Genomic DNA, 26,000 nt, shown 5'->3' on the forward strand with positions numbered 1-26,000 from the left:
GAAGCTAAAAGATATTGGACTAAAATCCACACTTGGTTGGAAAAAATGATACAAAAACACATAGACTTTAAACCAGAGATTTTTTTATTGGGAATTATAACAGTTGTTAAGTGAGTTTTGCCCTGTTTTGCAAGGTTGTTTTTTTTTGCCATAATCGTTAAGTGAACCACTGCAGTTGTTGAACTAGTGAGAGTGTTGTTAAGTGAATATGGCTTCCCCATTGACTTTGCTTGTCAGAAAGTCGCAAAAGGTGATCACATGACCCCGGGACCCTGCAGCCGTCATAAATACATGCCAGTTGCCCAATGTTTGATTTTGATCATGTGACCATGGGAATGCTTAAGTGTGAAAACAGTTGTAAGTGCCTTTTTTCAGTACTGTTGTAATTTCAGACGCTCATTAAATGAATGGTTGTAGGACAAGGGCTATCTGCATATATTTTAGCAACTGAACCCAGGATACATTTAGTTAAAGAGTCTGCATTTTGCTTCTTCCATCAGGTCTTAGGAAAATAGCACTGTGCTTGGTTACAACAAGAGAGTACGTAGCTTGATCTGTATGTTCTTTGAACTGGGATCTTCCATGTATTTTGTAGCGTATCATACACATCAATTCCAGGATAGACATCCATATTATATACTACCACTTTAAAGTCATTTGTGAGAGTCTGAGAAGAAGAGCATCTTTCTAGCAAGATTCCATATTTGACTGTGTTGCATACAAGCGACGACTGAATGGACTACGTGGTGAATAGCTGTGACACTGTTCCTTGTTTCTAGTGATTAATGGTATGACAGTGTGATAAGGGTGACTCTGAGCAAAGAGCAGGTGTAACCATTGTGTAACCATAACAGTCCTTTCCTTTAATAGCAGCTTTCATTAATTCCAACGTATACTTTGAACTTAAATGAATAAAGCATAATCAAGCTTTCTTTACAACACTCTGCAGAACAGAATCGGGCAGTCATGCAAATCCTGTCCCACCGGCTGAATGAATCCCAGTAAACCCATTCATAACTGGTCTTCCAGCATACTGCAGAAAGTTGGACAGGGTGATTGTTGTGGCTCCTTTCATTTCTAGGACTGTGTGCATCTTCAAAGATGCCAAGAGTGACTTGAATTTAATTTGTCACATTTCTAGGTCACTCAACTCTCAAACAGTTCTTTCCTTGAAGCTTTCAAAGCACAGACTCCTATATGCTAGTTATTGTAACCCCCCCCCCCCCAAAGGATTAAATAACAGGGCAGCCAAACCGAGCTATTCTTTCAGAAGGCATCTTGCCATGGACTTCCAAGGAGGACAGGGAGAAAAGGGATTGAGGAGGATGAAGACTTTGGAAAAATAGCCGAGTTGAATTCCTGCAGATTGGCTGGGCTGTCCCGACAGATGGCTTTAAGATAAGAAGAGCCATTTTAGCTGAGGGCAGAAAAGGAACAGAGGAGTGGAAGCACTTACATAAGAAAAACGTGACAAGTAACTACCAATAGCCGTATTTCCCCCAAAATGTGTGTTATTCCTTTTTTAAAGCTGTCCTACTGTTTTAAGAACCATATATAGTACTAAATAGATTGTGCGGTGCTTCAGATTAGTTTCCCAAAAGGTGCTTTAGAGCAGGGCTCTCCAATCTTGGCAACTTTAAGCTTTGCTGGCTGAGGAATTCTGGGAGTTGAAGTCCACAGGTCTTAAGGTTGCCAAGGTTTGAGATCCCTGCTTTGCAGCATACATGGCCCAAACACAGCACCTGTCTGCATCTTCTTAAGTCAGCTGTAGGATTGTACAGCTGCCAGGTGATTCCAGGAAAAAAAAGCACAGCTCCTGTAACAAGTTGCAGACCGATACGACATCTGCATTCCTGTGGGATCGAGTCTGAAAAGCCACAGTAGCAAATTCTTCTTCTTGTTGTGCCATATCCGTTGGCGATCATGTTGGCGATCCTAGTTTTATCAACCCCCGCATGAAAAAGTTTTGTTGAGTTTTGTCCAAACCAGTCCCTTAGGTTTTGAAGCCATGTTGTTCTTTTTCTGCCTGGATCTCCTTTGCCTTCAATCTTTCCCCGGAGGATTAAGTGAAGTATGCCGTATTTTTCCGAGTGTCTCATCACACGCCCAAAATATTCTAACTTGCTTTTTTATGGTTTTGATTATTTCCCTTGGCTTTCCCAGGCAGCTTATCACCTCCTCATTTCTGTTTTTGTCAGCCCAACTCATACGTAACAGCTGCCTGTAAATCTACGTTTCAAATGCTTCTCGTCTCTTCAAGTGGCTTTCTGTCAGAGACCAACTCTCCACTCTGTAGAGCAGGATAGAAAAGATGTAGCATCTGACAAGCCTCATTTTCAATCTTAGGCTAAGGTCAGCGATGGCGAACCTTTTTTAGCTCACGTGCCACAAGTGGGGGGAGCGCGGGGGGGTCGTGTGCAGGCGTGCCGCACCCATAATGCAACGCGCGATCCCCCAGTGCGCATGCGCGCACAACGCGCCCCCCCCCCCATTTTTACATGCTTTTTTCACCCTCCCCAGGCTCCAGAGGCTTTATAGGTGCCTGGGGAGGGCGAAAAGAGCCTCCCCTGCCCCCCCCCCCCGGAGGCCCTCCGGAGGCTTCAGGGACCATCCGGAGGCTTCCCTGAAGCCTTCGGAACGCTTAAAACCACCCTCCGAGCAAACCGGAAGTGACTTCTGGGTTGCTCGGAGGGTGGTTTTAAGCACTCCGAAGGCGTCAGAGAAGCCTCCGGATGGTCCCTGAAGCCTTTTTCATTTTGAAGAATGCTGTTTGAGCTTTCTCTATCCTTTTTTTTACATCAGTGGTCATGTTCCAGCTTTCATGTAAATTAGAACCGAGGTATGTGATCCTTTCAACTTTTTCTAGTGGTATTCCTTCCAAAGTTATCTATGGTAAATTAATAGGTTGTTTGCTGACAACCACGATCTTGGTTTTTGAGGAGTAGTAGTAGTAGTAGTAACAGCAGCAGCAGCAAATACCATAATGTATTTATTCACTATAAAAAAGCTGCTCCACCCTTCACTTCACTGGATGACACAGGATGGCAATTCATCACTTGATAGTTTTTTTAAAATTGCAGCCAACTACAATACACTTACCATAGCAGAAATTGCATCTGTCCCTTGATCTTTTTTTCTCCCAGTTGCTTTTTCATCTCTTGGTCTCTACTTCCAAGCACCACTTGGCTTCGAGTGCAAGTAGACCCAGCTAAAGCAGCTGCCAGGATACCATTTGCACATGGTTGCACAGATTGTTCAGTGTGGAACAACAGTCAGCCTAAATAAGGCAATCCTAGAACATGCCGAGAATTCATACGTGGTGTCAGGGTTCCAAAAAACACCCCCAACGAAATAAAACTCCGAGGCTTGTGTTTCCTCAAAGTTCCACTTTATTAGAGATGTCATGTTAGCACATCTGGGAAAATCCGAATCCGAAAGCTTCCAGGTTTTCCCACCCAGTTGAAAGTTCAAGATCCTGTCCCAACACCCACAAGTTCATCACATGGTCCAATCTTCCAGTGCCACGAAGACAGATTCCACCCATCCAGTTCGGGCCAGGTGCAGAGACAAAGGATGACCTTGATTTTCTAAGAAGAATGTTGTTATGGCTACATATCATCCAATTCCATATAATCCCCCCCCTCCCATTTTCCCACAGTAGAAAGTGTGGCAGGCCTGAAGTCCAAAAAGGAAAGATGGCTTGCTTGCAGGCATGACACGTGGTTGTGAACAGATCTCTGCCCCCAGAACTTTCTGCTCACAGGTTCAAGATTAGGGATTCAAAAAAGCAACAAAGGCCCTTTGAAGGAAAAGTGCACCAGTCTTCACATGGAGTGTATCACCTGTGGATAGGCTTGGACATATAGGTAGACCTCAACGTACAATCACAATTGAGCCCAAAAATGTTTTTTTTTCCAAAAAAAAAGCAACTGGACTTTGTTGGAAAAATAAAGTCCAGTTGCTATGAAGGTTCTCAGTCATGCAGGTTGTCCAAAAAATGCTTTTTCCAGAGCTGGACTTCCCTTTTTTCTTTGAAGACATTTTCGCTTTTCATCCAACAAGCTTCTTCAGCACTGAAGAAACTTGTTGGATGAAAATCTTGGATGAGAAGCGAAACGTCTTCAAAGAAAAAACGGAAAGTCCAGTTGCCTCTGGAAAAAACACCTTTGGGACAAAGCTAAGTGGCCTTTTGAAGAAAAATATCACAGTTGAGATAACCATGACCTGGATAACTGAGAATCTCCATAGACAATTGAGCTCAATATTTCTGTGGCTACACAAGACAGTGAAGTGCGTTTTGCCTTATTTTGCAACCATTCTTGCCATAGTTGTTAAATGAATCACTGCAGTTAAGTTAGTACGATGGTTATCTGGCTTCCCCATTGACTTTGCTTGTCAGAAGGTCGCAAACAGGCGATCACATCAGTGGTGGGTTCCGGATCTCGTTGCAACCGGTACGGTGCAATGGGACCCGGCATCCCCTATATGCACGCGCATAGCACAAGTGTGCAGCTTGCACATGTGTCCTTACCTCCACGACGCCTCTGCGACACTCCAGCTGCTCGGCGGAGCATTGCATAGGCGCCGTACGCTGCGTGCGCAGAAGTGCCAAAGAGCTCAAATACAGGTAAGGAGCTCGGGCGGGCGGATGGGCCCTCCGGAGCACTGTACCGGAACGGTACCCAGTGCTCCCAGCAGGCACTGGTACGCCTGTACCGGGGCATACCGCGTGCAACCCACCACTGGATCACATAAACCTGTCATAAATGCATGCCAGGGACCAGGCATCCAAATTTTGATCATGTGATTATGGGGATGCTTCAGTGACCATAAGTGAGGAAATTGTTTAAAAATTTTTTTTACAGTGCCGTTGTAACTTTGAACAGTCACTAAACGAATGATTGTAAGTTGAGAAGTACCTACATTCTTGTGAGGGAGCTTGGCATGTTCTGGAAATGATTTGTGACTTCCTTCTTGGATGTGTTTTGACTTTCCAGTTGAGCCAACAAGCTTGGAGTTCCCAGGCAATCTTCTTTTCAAGTACTAACGGCTTTTTTCTTCTTCTTAAACTGCTCCTTATTTCAGCCAACATTGGCTAAATGTGGCCACGTTCTCAAGTACATTTGTCCATATATACACTTATAAGTTTAACAGATTAACAGAGTTGGAAGGGACCTCACAGGTCATCTAGTCCAACCCCCCGCTCAAGCAGGAGACCCCACACCATTTCTGACAAATGGCAGTCCAATCTCTTCTTGAAAGTCTCAAGTGATGAAGCCCCCCAACTTCTTAAAGCAACTTCTGTTCCATTGGTTGATTGTTCTCACTATCAGAAAGTTCCTCCTTATTTCTAGGTTGAATCCTTGGTTAGTTTCCATCCATTATTCCTTGTCTGATCTTTGGGTGCTTTGGAAAATAGTTCGATCCCTTCCTCTCTGTGGCAGCCGCTCAAATATTAGAACACTGCTATCATGTCTCCCCTGGTCCTTCTCTTCACTAGACTAGCCATGCCCAGTTCCTGCAACTGTTCATCGTATGTTTTAGCCTCCAGTCCCCTCATTATCTTGGTTGATCGTCTCTGCACTTTTTCTAGACTCTCAACATCTTTTTAATAGTGTGGTGACCAAAACTGGGTGCTGTACTCTATATGTGGTCTCACTAGGGTTTTATAGAGTGGTATTAGTACCTCTCTTGATCTTGATTGTATCCCTCTCCAACATGTAATTAAGGATTTTTGCAACTTGTTTTCTATTCCTGTATGCAGAAAACTTAAGTGCATGAATAAGAATTGTTCAGGCATGTATTTATGTCTGTATAAGAGTCATAAATACCCATACCTATGCCTTTAGCAATTTACCTTTCTAGATTTTAGACAACCACTTCCCCAATCAAAACCATCCCAGCTGCCCCTTGGGCCACTTGGACAGTGTTTGTTATCAATTATTTATTGGTTGCTGAGAGATGAATTGAGGCAAGAAAGCAGGGGATGTATTGTTAGTATATTTCATTTGGATCAGTAAACAAGAATTTCACCACATTCTGTTCCAGCAGTGGTTTAATTGTGAGAAATGCAGATTGGCAAGGCCCCGTGCCATTTGCTTGAGCAATCTCGGTTACTATGGTGCCTTTTTTCCTAGCAAAGCATCAAACATTCCCCTAGCAACATAGGCTTGGCCACTGGCTCTATTCTTGTCCAGTTGAGACAATTGGTAATACATAGTCTTCAACATTAAACCAACATTCCTTGAACACTCAAGGCTTCTTCAATCTAGGGGGGGGGGGAGATCCAAATTTCTAAGCATTGTATGGTTACACATCTTTTAAAACAACTGTTAAAACAAATTTGCTAAAGGGTTAGAGTTAAGGATGCTTCTTTTGTTTAAATAAGGAAGGCAAAAAGGAACCAAATTTTGTCTTTTTGGAGCCTACTTAATGATCCCATTGTTGTTGCTGTTAGTTGCAAAGTCATTTCCGACCCATCGTGACCCCATGGACAACATTCCTCCAGGCCTTCCTATCCTCTACCATCCTCTCGAGTCCATTTAAGCTTATGCCGACTGCTTCAGTGACTTCATCCACACCCCTCATTCTCTGTCATCCCCTTCTTCTTTTGCCCTCCATCTTTCCCAGCATTAGGCTCTTCTCCAGTGAGTCCTTCTTTCTCATTAGATGGCCAAAGTATTTGAGTTTCATCTTCAGGATCTGACCTTCTAAAGAACAATCAGGGTTGATCTTCTCTAGGACTGACTGGTTTGATCGCCTTGCAGTCCAAGGGACTTGCAGGAGTCTTCTCCAACACCACAGTTCAAAGGACTCAATTCTTTGGCGCTCAGCCTTTGATCCCATTAAACTGAAATAACTCTTTTTTGGAAGTCCCTCCGACGCTTGTTTTAAAACAAGGGCTCAGCACATTCACGATTCCAAAGAAATACAAATGAGTGTATGAAGGCGGAGAGCTTAGTCGACAGATTAGGCTGGTTGCAATGGCTGGATCTTTTTTGCCAGTTGGTAGATTTATTTACTGCATAAAGTGATATTGTTGCAATTGTTTTATCACTAACCAGTAGGAAATAGAGATCCTGGAAATGGAGCTCTTAACTAGGTGATCTTAATTCTGAGGAGAGTAGAAAGTTGATCCTGTGGCAGTTTTCAATCACTTATTAGCTGCTAGTAGATTCTGCTTACATGTTAGGAAGAAACTTACTTAAGATTATGTGTGATGATGAAGCCAATTACTAACAATCTTTCTTAACATTAGATATCTTCAAACAAAGACTGTACAATCATTTTCCAGAAATGCTTTCATTTGGATTCTTATAGTGATCAGGGACTTGGGTTTGATGAAGTTGCTACCTTATTCCAGCTATGTGTTCTGACCTAGGCTTCCTGATAAAGCATAAATCACATGCTTAGTCCCCAAAACCCTCTTTTATTTAAACAGCTGTGAAGTATGGTCATTCACACCCCCTAATGATTCACAAACAGTCTGTGAAGAGTCCGACAGATGTCTGCCACAGTCTTTCATGGTAATGCTGATAAGCATCAACCTTTATCTCCCTTGAATCGCTGCCAGAGACCTAATTGCCAATGAGTTTAGCAAGGTCAAACTGAGCTTCTCAGAGTTTGAACCAACAAAAATGAACAAAATTGCTTCCTGCAAAGGCTCACATCCGTTTGCTCCTCTTTTATGTCTTTTTTTTTTGGGGGGGGAACATCTCCAAGCCTTACTCCCGAGTTACCCCTTTTGTCTTAACTGTTCTTGCCTTCTGGCAGCTCTGCGCATGTGCACACTGGGAACAGGCTCACACTGTTCTTTTGCCTCGCTGATGTCAGACTCCAGAGGCTCCGGAGGCAGCACATCGCTACCAGATGGCCTTGGCCCTCTCTCGGCCTCCGATGCAGAGCCCTTGTCCGAGCCTTTCCCAGACTCCAGGACTGACCCATGTTCCTCCTCAACCTTCTCACTGTCCGACTCTGCTGCCAGCTCCGGCAGACCACAACACTATGATTCCACAAAAGACAACTACAGCATTTTATGTTGCTTTTCCCAATCTCCACATGTGTTGGGCTCTATCATCCCATTTTCCTTGCTAGAGTATTGACCGGTTGTGTTTCTTGAGAAATTTTGAGCGTTGTTGTCCAATACTTTAGAAATGGTTAATGTAGTTTTTCTGGACAGCATTACTCATAATGGTAACTTCTTAGTGCTGCAGGTTCAAATGTAAGCTTGCTACCAACATTTTTGATTGAACTCTGTGGTTACGAGATTCTCAGTCATCCAGGTCATGGTTGTCCCAAAGGTGCTTTTTCAAGAGGCAACTGGATTGTCTGTTTTTTCTTTGAAGGCGTTTCGCTTCTCATCTAATAAGCTTCTTCAGTTCTGACTGAATGATGTAGAAGGTGTTGTTGCTCTGTGGCATGTGTAAAATAATAGATTAAGAATTCTAGGAAGTAGTATGAGATCATGAAGCTGGTGGGCACATTTGAATTTTTCAGAAAATATTGTAGATACATTCATAAAACGATTGTTGTAGATGGCTTGCCTCTGTATAAAATGACTGCATATAGCTCTGATTCATATTCCAATCCTTATTCTTATATCTAAAAGCAGTACAAGACCACCAAAACATCCAGAGACATAGGTTAGGCTATGGGAGAGTGACTGACCAAGATAAGAGAGAAACGATATTAAGCTAAAAGAAAATCAATTTTCTAGGACCTAAGCACAACATCTTCAAAATGTGAAATAATCCTTTTGATCTCTTAGGCCTCCTTTTGCTCTTCAGTTTCAAGAAGAGAGACTAATTCTCAGAGGTTCAGAGTGAGTTCAAGAAACAGCCACAAATACCAACAGTTTGCTGAACAAATCCCTCATTTCCCAGAAAATGGGAAAATACTAAAAATATTCTTAAAATGCACATGTACACATATGTGCACAAGTTCTCCACTCCTCTAATTCTCTCCTTAGGAAGATTCAGTCCATGAATCTAAAAGAGAAGATTTGCTGGTGATAATAAGTGTATTTATACCAGGAGTGTCAAACTCGATTTCATTGAGGGCCGCAGCAGAGTTGTGTTTGACCTCAGGGGGCCGGGTTGGGTGTGGTGATAGCAGGCGTGGCCTGCTCGATGTCACTTATGTTGTGGGAGCCTATGGCGGCCCGAGTGCTCTGCCAGCAAAAACGGGCTTCCGAGCTCCGTTTCTGGCTGGGACGGCTCCTGCAACCCTCTGCCAGTGAAAATGGAGCTCCGTTTTTGCTGGCAGAGGGTTGCAGGAAGTCATTGCAGCTGGAAATGGAGTTTGGGAGCCCATTTTCACTGGCAGAGGCACCATGGGCTGGTCCCTCACTATTTCCAGGGTGACGCCGCAGGCCAGATCTAAGCACCCACGGGCCTTGAGTTTGACATCCGTGATCTATACCAAAGTAGAGGGGCCACTAAGTGTCTTGTTTCAACTAAAGCCTTTAATTGATATTTTACACATGCATATTTTGAAGATGTTCCATGTGAATGAATATATATGTATGATTTGGCGAATGGATGGATAGATGATAGATGATAGATAGATAGATAGATAGATAGATAGATAGATAGATAGATAGATGAAAAAATAGATAGATAGATAGATAGATAGATAGATAGATAGATAGATAGATAGATAGATAGATAGATAGATGGATGATAGGCCAAATCATGTTACTTCTTCCCATTCCTTTAAGATGGAAGAATCACATAATCTTGCCCTCCTAATGTATAGCCATATAACTGATCACATGGAAAACATGTTCATACTTGCCCTGGAGACTCTGTGTACCCAGGTGGACAGAAGAAGCACCATCTTCTTAGAGAATAATGCATGCCAAGAAGCAGCTAGAAACCATTATGACGTTGTAGATAAATTTGGTGCAGTTGGAGGAGTCCTCTCCAATTAGCCTTCCATTTTTTTAAGTCTATGACTTCACTGAAATTCCCATACCCTCTTGCTGTCTGGCTTGTTTTATTGGGTTTAAGGATTATAGTAAATAATTTAGAAAAGGGGTGGAGTAACAACTGTATAAAATAAAAGTAATTAAGTCTTAGTCTTGGCACTTTGCAAAGTGCTTTGTGACTCAGAGAAAATATCTTGTGACATTTCATACCACTAAGAGAAGTGATGAAAGCTCAGTCTTACTGTACTAGGGATATAGCATTAGCCAATAGCCAGGCTGTTTATTAAAAATGAGCCACAAAACTGGTGGCATAATAAAGCATTGGAAGCTTAAGATAAGATGAATGGTATGAGCATATGGTTGGACCCATCTTCTATATATTAAAAAAATTGTGCGTGTGTGTGTGTACGTTCCAGCATAACTCTGGAACGCCTTGAGCAATTTCAACCAAACTTGGTACACAGATGACTTACTCTCTGGAAACAAATACCGTGGTGGTAAGATACCCCCAACACCCCTGGTGTGTGTGTGTGTGTGTGTGTGTGTTCCAGCTTGGGCCGCTGAAATGAAAAGGACTGAATTATATCTATAGTGTCAAGTCACAGTACTTTTGACAGTGGTAGTGTGCATTTTGGATTTAAGTTCTGTTAAGATACAGCCTGTTGTGCCTTAAAATGACTTCTACTGTACATCACAGTGGAGTTACCATGGTAACAGCTTCGCAGTACTCCACAAGGGGGCTCCCTCTAATACAGGATTGGGATAAATAGATACTCAGGCTACACCAGGTTATCAGCTACTCGGCTTATAAAGAAACTTGGAGGAAAGGGGAAGGAAAGTATCCTCAGGAAGATCCATTGGTATCTGTCAGGCAATGTGACCTACATTATTTAAAGTGTTTTAGATGTTTCTTGAAGTTAATGAAATAAATAAAGTAGAAACTGGAAGGCTACAGAGTGCTAGCGCCACTCTTACTTTCATAAATATATCTTAGCCTTAAGACTAAACTATTTTAAACCAATAGTTTTAAGGTCATTTCAACAAATAGTATTCTTCATGCAATTGTGCTTATGTGTAACGATTCGGATGGCTGAAACAATTACTTGTTGCCGTCCCTGGTAAATGGAGCCTTTTATTTAGTTTGCCATTCCAAGTTGCTCAGGCTTAAACTGAAGGAGTCAAATTTTCTTCCGTTGCATTGCCATCAAACGTGCTCTTGGTTCAACGTTATTTATTTTCATGTCATTGAAAGAAAGATTGGAGCTGATTGTCTTAACGCAAGACTGCTTTGTAATGGCCAACATCCAGAGTTGTGTGATCAGTACATTCTGCATTGCACGTGCTAATTGGGAAGCCTTTTGCAGAACTTTCCAGACGGAGATATCTGGATCAAGCTGAAAATTCAACTGGTCAATGATCAGTCAGATGCTCCAGACGTTGACAAAACCGAAAGCCCAGCTCCATAGCTCGGAGTTCCATATTCCAATATCTTGAAGGAAGAAGGAAAAATGGAATTTAAAAAGGAAGGAAATAAATTACGATTAACCCCAATTAGATGTTTTGTTTGGAAGTGTGCCTATTTGCTTACTCTTCAAGTAAAAGGATTGTAGGAGAAGAACTTTACCTATTTGTCTTCTAACAAATAGATATTGTGTCCACATATATGCCTCATTGCCCAGAAAAGGTACACCATTTGAACAGATACTTTTTCTCTCACATCCACACCAGAGATGGTTTTCAGCCGGTTCGGACCAGTTCAGGCGAACTGGTAGCGGACATTTTGAGTACTTTGGAGAACCGGAAAATACCACCTCTAGTTGGCCCCGGCCTCCCACCCCTGTCATTCCCTCTCTTATATTCCCTTGTTTTTTACCTCAGCTGATTCCTGCGGCAGCTCATCTCACCAGCGCTCACACAGCGCGCACAAAGCGTGAGTGTGTGCACAAAACGTGCTCTCATAGAACCAGTAGGATAAGATTTAGAATCCCACCACCGATCCACACGAACCATTTTGTTACAGAACAGATAACGTGCTCTCAAGAGTCAAAAAAAAAGGATTGTTGCTTTGTTAGAAAATCCAGTGGTACTAATAGAACCCAGCCTTAGAAATGGACGTTGGGATTGTACCACACGCACGAGTTGTTTTGGAAGAAGCTATAGCAACCATCAAGATAATGTACAACGAACCCACGTAAAAACATCATAAAACCTAAAAAAAAAAACGTGCTAGCCAGCCAACATAAAATATTAAAATGGCAATCAAGCCACTAAAAGCTATTAAAAGCAGATTCCTAATAGCCTTTCTGAAAACTAAGGAAAAGTCTTTCCGGGGCAGACTTCTCAGGAGTTCTCATTTTCAAAGCTGTAATATAGATATTGAGATGGGAAGACGAGATGGGAACTATGAGAGAGAAAATAAAGCGTTGTGGGATTGAAAGAATTGGTTCAGACTGAGCATGTATTAAATCAGTGATGGCAAACCTTTTCGGCATCGAATGTCCTAACCGGAATGCATGTGCATGCATGCACGCCCACCAGAGCACCAGACACCCAAAGATCAGCTGGCCGGTGCGCATGCACACGCCGGCCACCTGGTCTTTGGGTTTCTGGCATGCGCATGTGCGCCGGCCAACTGGTCTTTGTCCACGCTGGAGCGCATGCACACCAGCTAGTTGGTCTCCGGGTTTCCGGCACTCCTGAAGAGCAGCTGGCGACGGCACCCATGCCCACAGAGATGGCTTGCCATAGGTTCACTATGACACTTGCCAAAGGTTCGCCATCACAGTATTAGATCTTCTGTCAGAATGGCCAATTGCTGAAATGTTTAAAGCTACTATGATAAATCTTGAGCTCGCCGGGTTTTTTTAGGAAACTGAATTTAGCTGAACCAAATCACTTCTACAACTTATACAGGAGCTCTCTGAAGGACAGAGATTGACACGGAGACCTCATAAATCAGAGTATACAACATTTTGTCAGACTTCAGTGTCCTACCTGGCATTCAGGGCCACACCTAGGTTAGTACAGCAAAGCAGAAGTAGGTTCAGAATGAACAAGTGGGAGTAGCCAGAGCACATACTAGCTTTAATTCTGCAATGCAGATCAAATTATTTAGTAATTTTCTACCTCTAGCTCACGAAAAATGAAATAGTAATGACAGCTTTTGGAGGGCGATTGGTGACCGTTCCAAAGCGTTGGGCGGGGCCACACGTACCCAAAGTCTGCACACAACAAGCAGATGCCCTACTATTAAGATACTCACTCCTAATCAACTAATCAGCCCATTGTTACAGGCCCACTCAATCTTCATTTGTGTGAAAAGAAATTCAGTTAACCAAAAAAAGCAGATGGGACATAGAAACTGGAGCTAGGCAAGGGAAGTACTTGGCAAGAGCCAAGTTAGTGAAACAAATTGTAATTTTGTTTATGAGTTCCTGTGTTTGTGGGAGGGTTCTTTTTCCATGCATACACGAGTGAGTGTGTGTGTGTGTGTCAAAAAAAGTCAGAATGGTTACTAAAATCACAAAACCAAAACCACCAACTTGACTGTTTGATGTACCACCTCCTCACCCCCACCGACAGTCCAGATTGCACAGGTCAGTTTTGTAACTTGAGCGTTGGAGTAGAAGGAGTGGTGATGATAATGCTACTATTGACAGACATGGAAGTGAAAAACGTTTTCATCTGTTTGTTCTCCCCTCTCCTTTCTCTCTCTCCCGTGTTGTAACCTTGGCTTTGTTGCAGTGTTACAAGATCCACTTCCTCCCTTGGTATGATGTTTTCTCTCCAACTCTCCTTTGCTACGCCCCCATCTACTTCCTGTTTAAGTTTACCTTCAAAAATAATAATAATAATAAGCTCCAGCTATGATTAAAGTGGAAGGTTTAAAGTCACGGGCAACTCATTTTCAGAGGAGTTGTAATCAACCATTAAATAGCCACAGAGAAATGGATGGTTCTTCCACTAGTATCAACTATGAAAACGTCTGGTTTCGTAACTATCTTCTTAATTCTATGGTGGTGTCCACATTTGAAAATTATTTTTTCTGTCTCTACAGACTGGAAGAGTCAACTCTATTTATTTATTCTCTTCCTTCTTAGAAAAGAGGACAAATGCCCTTCCTTCCTTCCTTCTTCCCTCCCTCCCTCCCTCCATCCCTCCCTTCCTTCCTTCCTTCCTTCCTTCCTTCCACTTGGCTGACAAACTGTCTCTGCCTTTGTATTTTGTTGTTTCATGCCTATTGTACCTTCCCTTTGGTTGCTTAACAACCTTTTATAAACTTCCTAGAATCATTTCTAATTCTTCCAGCCTTTAATGTGGCTCACTGTTGCAGCGGATAACATGGATCTAGAAAGGAAACGTTGAAATGTCTGGCTGGAGGGGAGGGAACGCATTTACTGTATTGATGAACTGACCTTTTAAATATGTATTATAGCCCTTCCCGTTGGCGTAGCCTTGCACATGTTGAATTTCTAAGAAAAAGCTGAGCATGTGTTTGGAAAGGTTTCAGTGGTTAAAGATTGGAGAAAAGGGAGATGTTTCTAGGATTGAAAGGATGGCAGAAGAAGAATGAACGTGAAGAAAAATGAGAACTTGGAAACTGCACAAATCGTATGATGCCCTCATGAGACACACACACACTTCAGGGCCCTGTTATGGGCCAATGAAAGAACCAAAGCTGGACACAAATCAAGGCCTTAGAGCCAGGATGGCGAACCTATGGCATGCGTGCCACAGGTGGCACGCGGAGCCATTTGTCAGGGCACGTGAGATGTTGCCTGGCCAGTGTGCATGTGTGTGCTGGCCAACTGAGTTCAGCCTTTTTTAAAGCCATTTTTCCCCCTCCCCAGGCTCCAAAGGCTTTATAGGAGCCTGGGGAGGGTGAAAACAGCCTCACTTCCCAGAGGCCCTCCGGAGGCTTCAGGAGCTTCCCTGAAGCCTCCGGAGCGCAAAAAAAACGGCCTTTAGGCAAACCAGAAGTTCAGGAACGGACTTCCAGTTTGCTCGTACGGCCGGTTTAAGCCCTCCAGAGCCTTCAGGGGCCTTCAGGAGGCTTCCTTGAAGGCTCCAGAGGACTAAAAACAACCCTATGAGCAAACCGGAAGTCAGCAGAGCTGGCAGCAGATTCGGACAGTGAGGAGATTGGGGAGGAACATGGGCCAATCCTGGAGCCTGGGGAAGGCTCTGTTGAGGGCTCTGTGTCGGAGGCAGGAAGAGGGCCAGAGCCATATGCCAGTTATCAGCTGCCTTCAGAGTCAGACACCAGGAGCCTCTTCCTAGTGTGCGCATGTGCAGAATTGCCAGACAAAGGGAACAGGTAAAGAACAGGGTCAACTTGGGAGTAAGGCCATAGGAAGGAAGGAAGGAAGGAAGGAAGGAAGGAAGGAAGGAAGGAAGGAAGGAAGGAAGGAAGGAAGGAAGGAAGGAAGGAAGGAAGGAGATAAAACATCCCAGAATTCCTTGCATATTCCACTTCTTCAGTTAGATGCTTGGAGAGTATATGTACTAGCTATTTTAGAAATGGAATTAAATTTTCTATAAAATTAACTGATCTTAAGTTAAAACTAGGTATGTCTTATTTTTACAGGTATTACAAATTTCCTGTAAATGTGTATGTCCTGTTTTTGTGTCTTGATGTTTTGTGCATCATCCAGGCCTGCAACTCCTGTCTCACCTTGATTGTGGCCATATGCTGCCTTCCTCGTCTTGTTCTCCTGGTAGCAAGAGAAACCTGGCATGAGTCTCTACCACGAACTTCAATGGTTCTAATTTTAGGTTTGAGTATGTTTCTTGGTATGTGCTCGAACTGTTTGTGGTCTTGGCCAGCAGTTAATCAGTAACGCTGTGAAAAGCTCCCAAGCTCCCATTCAGAGGGAAGATCTGATGTGGGTTGATGGCTTCAAGATGGATGTTTTTCATAATTGCATTTCAGATGAAATGTTCTTCTGGCATTTAGAGTTGTTATCTTGGGCTCTCTTGGATTCCCCCACGTTTCGAACAGAATTGCAAAACACAGGAAGCTCATACTTTCATTTTCAAAACATGAAAAATGAAACCTTTTCAGGTTTCACTCTTGTGCTTTTAACACATTATGATGCATCTTTAATAATTTAGCCGGAAGATAATTTCATCACAAAATTGGTGTGTTCTTTGGTCAGAAAGAAAAGTACAACTCAATCAACTTAGCATATCAATGTATTTTCTTTCACCCAAACATTTAATCCAGACTTTAATTCAAATAATTGCTCTTATTCTAGGGGATGTTTAGGTTGCCATTTCTGTTTGATAATTTGTTTTCTCCAGTTTAAGGCTTCCATCAACTCGCTGTTAAATCAAGAAAGGTTTGGGATTTGGGTCACATTAAATTAATAACTATGCTTGGTGTAAGAAGAATTGTAAGATTTGTTCTAAGCATAGGCACTGGAGATAACATCCATTATTCCTAAGAAGCATAGCTAGTGGTAAGAGATGCCAGGGGTTGTAATACAGTAACACTTGAAGTGCTGCGAATTATTTAACTTGGTTAAGACGTTTGCTTGATTAGGGAAAAAGATATGCAATCACGTTAGAGCAGTACGTGAATTGCTATGGTTAGGAATGTAGAGCAGAAGCTAGTCCAGGGGTTCTCAACCTTCCCAATGCCGCAACCCTTTAATACAGTTCCTCATGTTGTGGTGACCCCCCAACCATAAAATTAGTGTCTCGGTTCCTAAGACCATCGAAGATATGTGTTTTCCAATGGTATTAGGTGACCCCTGTGAAAGGGTCGTTCGACCCCCAAAAGGGTCCCGAACCACAGGTTGAGAACTACTGAGCTAGACTCAAATTGTCAAAACAAAACGGAGATCCTACACATCTAAGAAAAAGGAGGTGCGGAAACTTTCAGACGCATAAAAATATATTTATTATGTGGAATGTAATTCTAAAGAAATTACGGAGACATCCCTGGGCACAAATAGCTTCTACCTTTGGCTCTTCTCTGCCTCCTCTATTCCTGCAGCAGGCTAAATATAAATTTGTTTAAAGTGCAATCCATATGAAACCGGCTGTCTCTTACAGATGAATAAAGGAATTGTTTCTCTGTCTGGTCTAAATTAAGACTCCCACTATCCCATTCCTTAACAGTATTTATGGCTTAGTTGCCAACATTGGTTATTATTAATGGCTAAGGGTTGCTACTAAATAAGAGATGGAAACCACTTTTGAAGCTACTGTACTTAACAGAATAACAGAGTTGGAAGGGACTTTGGAGGTCTTCTAGTCCAACACCCTGTTCGAGCAGGAGACTTTATAACAGTGATGGCTAACCTTTTCGGCACAGAGTTCCGAAAGCGTGTGTATGCGCGCACACTCATAAGGCAATGTGCGTGTTCCCCCCCCGTGTGGCCTGCCCCCGTGCATGCGCGCACGATCCCCCACACACTCCCCGCCCCACACACATGCACGCACAACCCCCCATGTGTGCCCCCCCACAGGCATGCGTGACCCCCATGTGTGCACCCTGCCTCCACGCATGCATGCATGTCTGCCACATGCGCCCCGGCCCCCTGTAGGCATGGCAGAGATCCAAAAGCCAGCTGGCTGGTGGGAGGCGCATGCACTGCGGAGCTGAGCTGGGGGGATGGCTCGTGTGCCATACATTCACCATCACAACCCTATAACATTTCAGAGAAATGGTTGGCCAATCTCTTCTTAGAAACCTCCAGTGTTGGAGAATCCACAACTTATGAAGGCAACTTTACAGCAAATCTAGGTCATTCTTTTCTATCATTTAGGACAGTGGCAGAATCAATTTCAGATTTTTTGCGAGGAGGGTTGTATGTGTATGGAGAAATATTATGATTGAGTAGTATAGTTGCAATCAGTTGACTATGATGAAAAAAACTAAACTGGCCTACCAAATTCTGGGTGTCCACCAGATGTCAGGTATTAGAAGCTTCTCTTGGGCAGTCCCAAATCCTTGAGAAAAACCTTTTATACGAAAATCCACAGAACTGCAAAAATGTATTCCCTGATCTTATGATTTTGAGCGCTATGGCATTCACTGTGTGACCATAGCTGACAACTCCAGACATCAGAATAGCACTTACATTGGAACATCTTTCGTAGAAGATCCATATACAAACTGGCACCTTCTAAAATCTTTTGCCACTCATTTCCAATCATTTTCCTCTTTTCTCCTGCTTTCTGGAAAGTTTGGAAGTTGTAGCCCTAATACTTTTGGATGGTGCCATATTAGGAATGGTTGACCCTCAAAGATGCGTGCAACAGATAATAAACTGCTCAGAATCATAAGAACAGGGGACAGGCCTTGTGCAGATCTATGAGCTCCCATATCAATTTTTCCCAAGGATGTGAGATGGCCCAAGAAACCTGTGTGATCAATGCCAAATTGGTACAGATGAAAAAATATTTCTGCCTCATCAAAGGATTCTTGCCCATTGAGAGGTGTGTGTGTGTGTGTGTGTGTGTGTGTGTGATGTAGAATGTAATAGGTTGTACATATTATTATATATTGTACGCAGATACCAAAAAAGCCAATACAGTACCAGGCTGCCTCAATAGAGGGGTAGCATCAAGATTACATGAAGTGTTAGTGCTGTTTCATACTGCTTTGGAAAGATGATACTTGGAATACTGCATCTAGTTTTGGTCACCGTGATACAAAAATACGTTGAGATTCTAGAAAAAGTGCAGAGAAGAGCAACTAATATGATATGGGGTCTAGAGCAGGGGTGGGCATTACTGCTGGTTCGGTGCAAAAAAAATTTATGCACGCCAAACGTGTGCTCTGTGCGTGTGCGTATAGGCAGAACGTTAGAAAATGGGGGGAATACATTTCTGCAATGGACATTATTCTGCATATGTACAGAACCAAAAATCAAGATGGCACCACTGACAATAGAACCAGTTTGGGTGTGTGGGTGGCCGAGTTACTATCTACTGGGCCGAACTGGTCCGAACCAGTAGGAACCCACCTCTGGACTAGAGGCTAAAACATATGAAGAAACTTTGCAGGAATTGGGTTAGTCTAGTTTAATAAAAAGAAGGACTAGAGGAGACATGATAGCAGTGTTCCAATATCTCAGGGGCTGCCACAAAGAAGAGGGAATCAAACTATTCTCCAAGGCACCTGAGGGTAGAACAAGAAGTAACAGATGGAAGATTATCAAAGAGGGATCAGGTCTAGAATTAAGGAGCCATTTCCTGAGAATGAGAACAATTAACAGTTAACCAGTGGAGCAGCTTGCCTCCAGAAGTTGTGAGTGCTCCATCACTGGAGATTTTTAAGAAGACATTGGACAGCCATTTGTCCAGATTGGTACAAGCAGGCGTTGAACTAGAAGACCTCCAAGGACTCTGTTATTCTGTGTTATCACTTTGGTCATCAAATACTGAAGAAGCAGATAGGCCTTCAGACAACTGAAGTACTATGTTAAGGTCTGTGCAATAATTGCATGAGCGATACAAAGAGTTTGGCACAGATAAGCACCACTTAATGCCATCCGGAAATCTGAAAGTAGATGGGCCTTACCCTCAGAATGGAATCTTGGAGAGAAGAGCTGCTAAATCAGTTAAAATATACCATTTAACCAGAAAACCTAGTAGTGAAGATGTTCTCTGCCATCCCTTCTAGACCCCACCTCCTCCAGTCTATTTTTAGCCATTTCTTCTGAAATAGAATTAATAGAGCATAGCGTGAAATGCTTAGCTACACTCGGTTACATTTCTCTCTCTCTCTCTCTCTCTCTCTCTCTCTCTCTCTCTCTCTCTTTGGTGCCCTTTCAGCTGAAACCTGTACAGGTCTCAGCCTGTAGAGGAAGTAAGAAGGGTGCTTGCTTGGTGATTTCATGAAAATAGGAATAGGGAGGCACGAGGAAGAAAATTGAATAGAATAAGCATTTCATGCTTGACAACAGATGACCCCTGAAGTCACTGCTGTCCTGCAAAAAAAAGCCTTCAGCATTGCGCCAGTACATGTCTAAACATGCAACAGCCTGACGTTTCAAGTTATATAAACTTGAAAAAGGCACCTCCTATCATTCAAGGCAGAGTAAATTAATCTGTGACTATCAGACTGTATCATCATAGGTATTGCAAAGAGGAAAATAGAAGAGACCATTTGGATGGAAACCTCAATCTCAACACCTAATGCTACACAAACATACATACATACCGTATTTTTCAGACTATAAGACACACCAGTGTATAAGACGCACCAAGATTTCGAAGAGGTAAGAAAAAAAAGTTTCTGCCTTCCCTCAACCCCCTGCAGCCTCTGCAGGCTTCAGCAGGGCTGGGGCAAGAAAACGGCCTGTTTTCCCGCAAAAATAGGATGTGGGGGTGGGGCTTCGGGAGGCCAAAAATGGCTGTATTCGGTGTATAAGACGCACCAACATTTCCACACTCTTGGGGGGGGGAGGTGCATCTTGTACTCCAAAAAATACGTTGTGTACATGTACACACACACACACACATAGACATGCACACATACACACTATTGGGAAATAATTTATACAGGATTAAAAACTATCAAATCAAAAGTGAAAATTCAGAATAGAATAGAATAGAATAGAATAGAATAGAATAGAATTCGTGATTGGCCAAGTGTGATTGGACACATAAGGAAGTTGTCTTTGGTGCATATGGTCTCTGTGTATATAAGGAGAATAAAATACATCTATCAAGAATAAAAAGGCACAACACTTAGTGATAGTCAAGGTTACTAATAAGCTATCAAATCATAATAGGAAACAATAAAAACAATATAAGTTGAAAGATACAAGCATCACGGTTATAGTCATAAGTGGGGAGAGATAGATACTAGGAAGGAAGAGAAGAAGAATACATTCTTGGTAAATTATTTGACAGTATTGTTGTGCGAATTAGTTGTTAAGCAGAGTGATGGCATGTGGGAAAAAACTGTCCTTGTGTCTAGTTGTTCTGGTGTGCAGTGCTCTATAGCATCGTTTTGAGGGTAGAAGTTGAAGCAATTTATGTCCAGGATGTGAAGGGTCTGTATTTTCTCAGCCCTCTTTTTGACTCATGCAGTGTACAGGTCCTCTGTGGCAGGCAGATTGGTAGAATTTTTCTTTTTAGAAAAAGAACTACGAAAACAGAAAAGAAAAGTAATAAGTTGTAAAAAAATCAAAGAAGAGAATGAAACAACCAGAAATATAAAATATCTAAGGAAGCTATTTCCAACCTGCTTCGCAGCAGTTGCAAATGTACTGGGTGGAGTGCTTGGCGCTGTCTGAGTTTGGTTGTTTTCTTCCACGTGTTTCATCATCCAACCTCATCGGTGTTAGTGAGTGTGGGGTTTGTTTGACTGACCTAAGATGAAGGAATGAAACAGGCTGAAGGAAACATCAAGGTTTAAAGGAATCCATGTGGTATTCCTGTTAAAGAGTAGTCTCTTTTGGTGAACATGTGAGGAATACCATGTCTGTCTGTCATCTATCTATCCATCCATCCATCCATCCATCCATCCATCATCTCTTGCCAAGGCAAGAGATGTGGGCTAACTGTCCTGCAGTTATAATACCATTTAAAACATTAAAATATTAACACAATAAATATGAACATACATTTAAACATTCAGGCAAAGGAACTTTACTGACTTTCACGAATGTCGCAAAAGTGAGTGTCCTAGAATACTTCCGAAGCCGTTGGCTGATTGTAAGTGTGAACAGGAGCTTCTGCGTTGCATTATCCATGGCCCATGTCTTCCCAAGAATCTATCAAGTCAACCATTCCGTGATTTCAGTCATCCTTATTTCTTATTTAAACCTCAGCTGTGTAGTAACAGGAAGGAAATGCAGAAGGGAGAATTATAAAAGCTAGGCAGGAGAGCCGATATTGAAAGCTGTAAAATTACTCTATATTGTTATGTATGTTCCGTGTTTTGTTTTATTGTGTTTTTTTTTCCTTGTTGTGTCTTTTTTACTGTTTTTAAAGATTAAAACATTCAATAAAAATTATAAAAAAATAAAAATAAACCTCAGCTGTGTTGTTACTTTCCCAGTTATGATTTGACTTAATGTTTAGAAAAACAATCTGATTATACCTCTTTCTCTCTCCTCTTACAGGCTTGCCCACCACTTTATCTACCCTCAAGCAATTGTTCAGCCCAGCATGGTCATTCCGACTCCTGTCCAGTCCATCACTTCTTACATAGACTACACAACGGCGAGCCAGGCCTACTCGCAGTTCACCGCTGCTGCCTACGACCAGTATCCCTATGCTCCTTCTCCTGCTGCTGGCTTTGTGGGATACGGGTACACGGGCGCCCTTCCTCAACCTACCACAGCTGCCGGTCTACCGATAGCGGCACCCACAACTTTTGTGCAGTATCCAGGGACACAGCTGCAACCAGACCGTATGCAATAGAAACCCATCTTCGGAAAGACCTTTCTGGCTACGAAGGACGTGGAAGGGGGCCGAGAAAACAAAGGAGAAAACAATAATTTATTATTTTTTTTAAAAAAAAATCAAGCTTTTGTAAAAAAGTAAAAAACAGAAAAGAAAAATTGATCCTATTAGGAAGGATGCATATCTATACCTAAGCTATTTATAGTGTTACAGACTTTTAAAAACATCATTGCAAAAAAAAAAAAAGACTTCTTACAACGAACGTTGGAAAAATCTCTTTTTCCATCTTTCCCTCTCTTCCTTTTTATCGAGACAGATATTATTGCAAAGATGGACTAAAATGACATACATCCCCCCCCACCCGCGTGCTTATAAGTGAAAACTGCAAACTGTTGAACACTTCCTGGCAGTTTCATTTCATCACCAGCCATTTTCTGCTTTATTACTTAAGTTGCTTATGCGCCATCCGACTCTTGCCACCTGTTATTTAGCCTTGTTGCAAAAGGTATTTGGAGAATATAATAAATGAGGGGGGGGAGGGGAAGGAGCAAATTTTGGGGGTCAAGGGGTGGGAGGATCCTTCCATTAAAAACTTTGTAATACTCAAATGCCTTACAAGAAAGAAAAAAGAGAGAGCCTATTTTAATATTTATTGTGATCTCTCCTTATTCACAGGAGCTGTGAATTGCAGGTGAAAAATATAGTAATATCTGCCTTGTCTAATACTCACACCTAAATTATTTGTGTGTTGGGGAGTTCTAAATTGCTTTCGACATGCAAAAGTAATATTGGCTTTAAGGACGGTGCAATATTCAAGTCGATGCACTGTATTTTTTTCTTATTTGTAATTGTTACTCTTAAGATTATCTCAAAGTTTTAGGTATATTTTTAAAAGCAAGAAAAGCGAGAAAAAAAATTATTGAACACATTGTCTACTTTAATAGATCTTTTGTTTATGATGCTGCAGATCTAGAGAAATTTCACAGTATTTATATAAAAACTAAGCGTGGTCCTCGACCAGCACTGTTTAGGTGAATGTCAGGGATAAATCTGAGCTCTATTATGGTGTTACACACTTGAATAAGAGAGTTGAAAAAGTTACGTTTTGACACCCAGTGGTACAAAGTGCTGAATAGGTAAAAGACAGTGTAAGAAGTGCATTTTTACAAAGAAGAGCAATAAACTATTTTGAATTTTAAGATTGTGCTGTGCTTTGGCTACCTTATGAGAAACTGGGAGATATCGATGGGTACCTCACTGGACTGTACAGTAGTACAGGTTTGATGGCTAATAACACTTCCTTTTTCGGAGAGTAGTATCATACAATTATATATAAATGGAAAGATAATTTAATCAAGAACTTTAATCAAGAAGTAATGCAATAACTTTTATGAAAGAATTGCTATTAGAATAGCAGTCATAAAGAAGAAAAGTGAAACAGGTAGAAAAAAACGAGATATATAAAATTTATCACCATAGAAAAAATGAGATATACAAAAATTATCACCATGTCAGTTAATACTTAGCTGGGTAACCTTTAGCATGAATTACGGCCTTGCAACGTCTTCCCGTTGAGTGAACCAAGTCTTTTAGTTCGGCAGCTATTATAATGTGAAACCAAGATTGAATGATTGCTTCTATTAATTGGGTTTTATTGCTGGATCGCTTCTGATCTATAACTTTTCATAGAACACAGACAATTGAACAAAATTTGTTGCATCACATTCTTAATTAAATTATCTTTCCATTGATATATAATTTTATGGTACTACTGCAAAAAAAGTGGTGTTGTTAGCCATCAAACCTCAAAAATACACTTTCCCTCCCAAAAGGTTGGCCACTACTATATATCTGATCCTGTATATCCTATATATCTTGGTTTAGAGCGTCCATGGAGATTCTCAATCATCTGGGTCATGATTGTCTCAAAGGTGCTTTTCAAAAGGCAACTGGACTCAGAACTGAAGAAGCTTTTTGGATGACAAGCGAAATGTTTTCAAGAAAAAAAAAACCAAGAAAGTCCAGTTGCCTTTTGAAAAACACCTTTAGGATTTGAATTAGAGTGCTCTGATTTGTGCGTTCCATATTGTGTTAGATGCTAAAGTAGAAAACTTTACTGAAGGTCAGCCTTTGTGGATCCTGTTGGATGTAGCAATGACGCTATTCACATGTTTCCTCATTTTACATGGAGATGGAGGGGAGATGGCCTTTAGCAAAAGAAGTTGCAGTAGACCTATCTAAAGCCTAACACACCTCCCCTGTTTATCCATAATAAAGACAGACCAACCAAGGAAAGTCAGAAAAGCACCTGCCTCCATTACAAAAATTCTCCAAGAATTGAAAAAGATCCATTTTACCTGCCTAAGCAGGGGGTTGGACTAGAAGACCTCCAAGGTCCCTTCCAATTTCTGTTATTCTATTCTATTACCTCATTTATATCCCAAATACATGATCACCGAACTGGTTGTTAAACCGGCAGAATCCCACCACTGAGGATGGGCTGAGAGAAAAAAGAAAGGAAAACAGCAACTTATCCAGAGAGCTTCCATGGCTGAGAATCTACTTGCACTTGAGTTTTCCCAGACTCAGTCCAATATCTTAACAATGACATGAATGAATGAATGAATGAATGAATGAATGAATGAATGAATGAGGGGAAAAGTTTCCCTTTCCTTTCAGACAAGTAGAAGAAAACTGAACAAGGTAAATGTATTTTTGCATTCTGCCACCGGGTTTCTATTGCATTTATGGGATTGCTGTAGTGGCAGGAAGGCAGAGAAGAAACCATGAATTGGTGTAATATGTGAGTCAATTTAGGATATAAGCAGATTGGCCTCAGGTAATAGGCAACAAGCTGTTCATGGCTGCCAGAGAATGCAAACAATATATTAATGATAGATAAGATGTCCTTGGCTGAGCCAGGAAGAAATTCCTTGCAGTCTTGCTTGGGTTTCAAACATTGCAGAAAGCCATAATGTGGTTTTACCTTAGAGTGTTATATGAAACTAGTCACAGTCAATGCGTGGCACTAGCTATGATATATGGTTTTGTCCAGAAAAGCACAATTGGAGGACCCAGACGGGTGTCTGCTTGGTGGTGGATACCATCTTAGCATTTTTTGAAGTCCACCTTACAGACAGCCCTGGTCCCCAGGCTTCATATTGTTCTGACTTAGGCTTCCCAAGAGCATGAAGCAAACTCCTTGAAGTCTTTCAAGGGAGGATTTACAGTCAAAGACCTTATCTGGTTTGGAGAGCTGACAGGCCGATATCTGCAAAACCTGGCGAGTCTTGGAGAGTCATGAACCAATTAAATGAATTAATTGTCTCCTACAAACTCCACTCCCCTTTTGCTCCTCATTTATTTCCTCTGGGAGGCGCCATCCACCTGTGGCCTTACTCCCAAGTCGACCCCTGTTCTTTAACTGTTCCCTTCATCTGGCAACTCTGCGCATGTGCACACTGGGAACAGGCTCCAGCTGTTCATCTGCCTCACTGATGTCTGACTCTGAAGGCAGCTGATAACTGGCATATGGCTCTGGCCTCCTCTCTGCCTCATCAGAGTCTTTTCCAGACTCCAGGACTGGCCCATGTTCCTCCCCAACCTCCTCGCTGTCCAAATCTGCTGCCAGCTCCACTGGCTGCTGGCGGGCCACAACACATATATCCATTCCCCAGTTATTCAACTGTAATTTGCCAAT

The 26,000-nt window shown here is 42.0% G+C and overlaps 1 protein-coding gene across 1 annotated transcript in view; it reads left to right on the top strand.

Annotated features, from left to right (window-relative positions):
* Positions 1-23,499, top strand: part of RBM38 (RNA binding motif protein 38) — a 50,391-nt gene extending 26,892 nt beyond the window's left edge. Inside the window, exon 4 of the mRNA XM_081946544.1 lies at positions 22,018-23,499. Coding sequence (XP_081802670.1) covers positions 22,018-22,318 — 301 coding nt within the window. The 3' untranslated portion in view covers positions 22,319-23,499. The remainder of the gene's footprint in view (positions 1-22,017) is intronic.
* Positions 23,500-26,000: the final 2,501 nt, after the last annotated feature.

This window comes from Natrix helvetica (genome assembly GCF_964273705.1).
Source record: "Natrix helvetica genome assembly, chromosome: 3".
In the NCBI taxonomy this organism is placed as follows: domain Eukaryota; kingdom Metazoa; phylum Chordata; class Lepidosauria; order Squamata; family Natricidae; genus Natrix; species Natrix helvetica.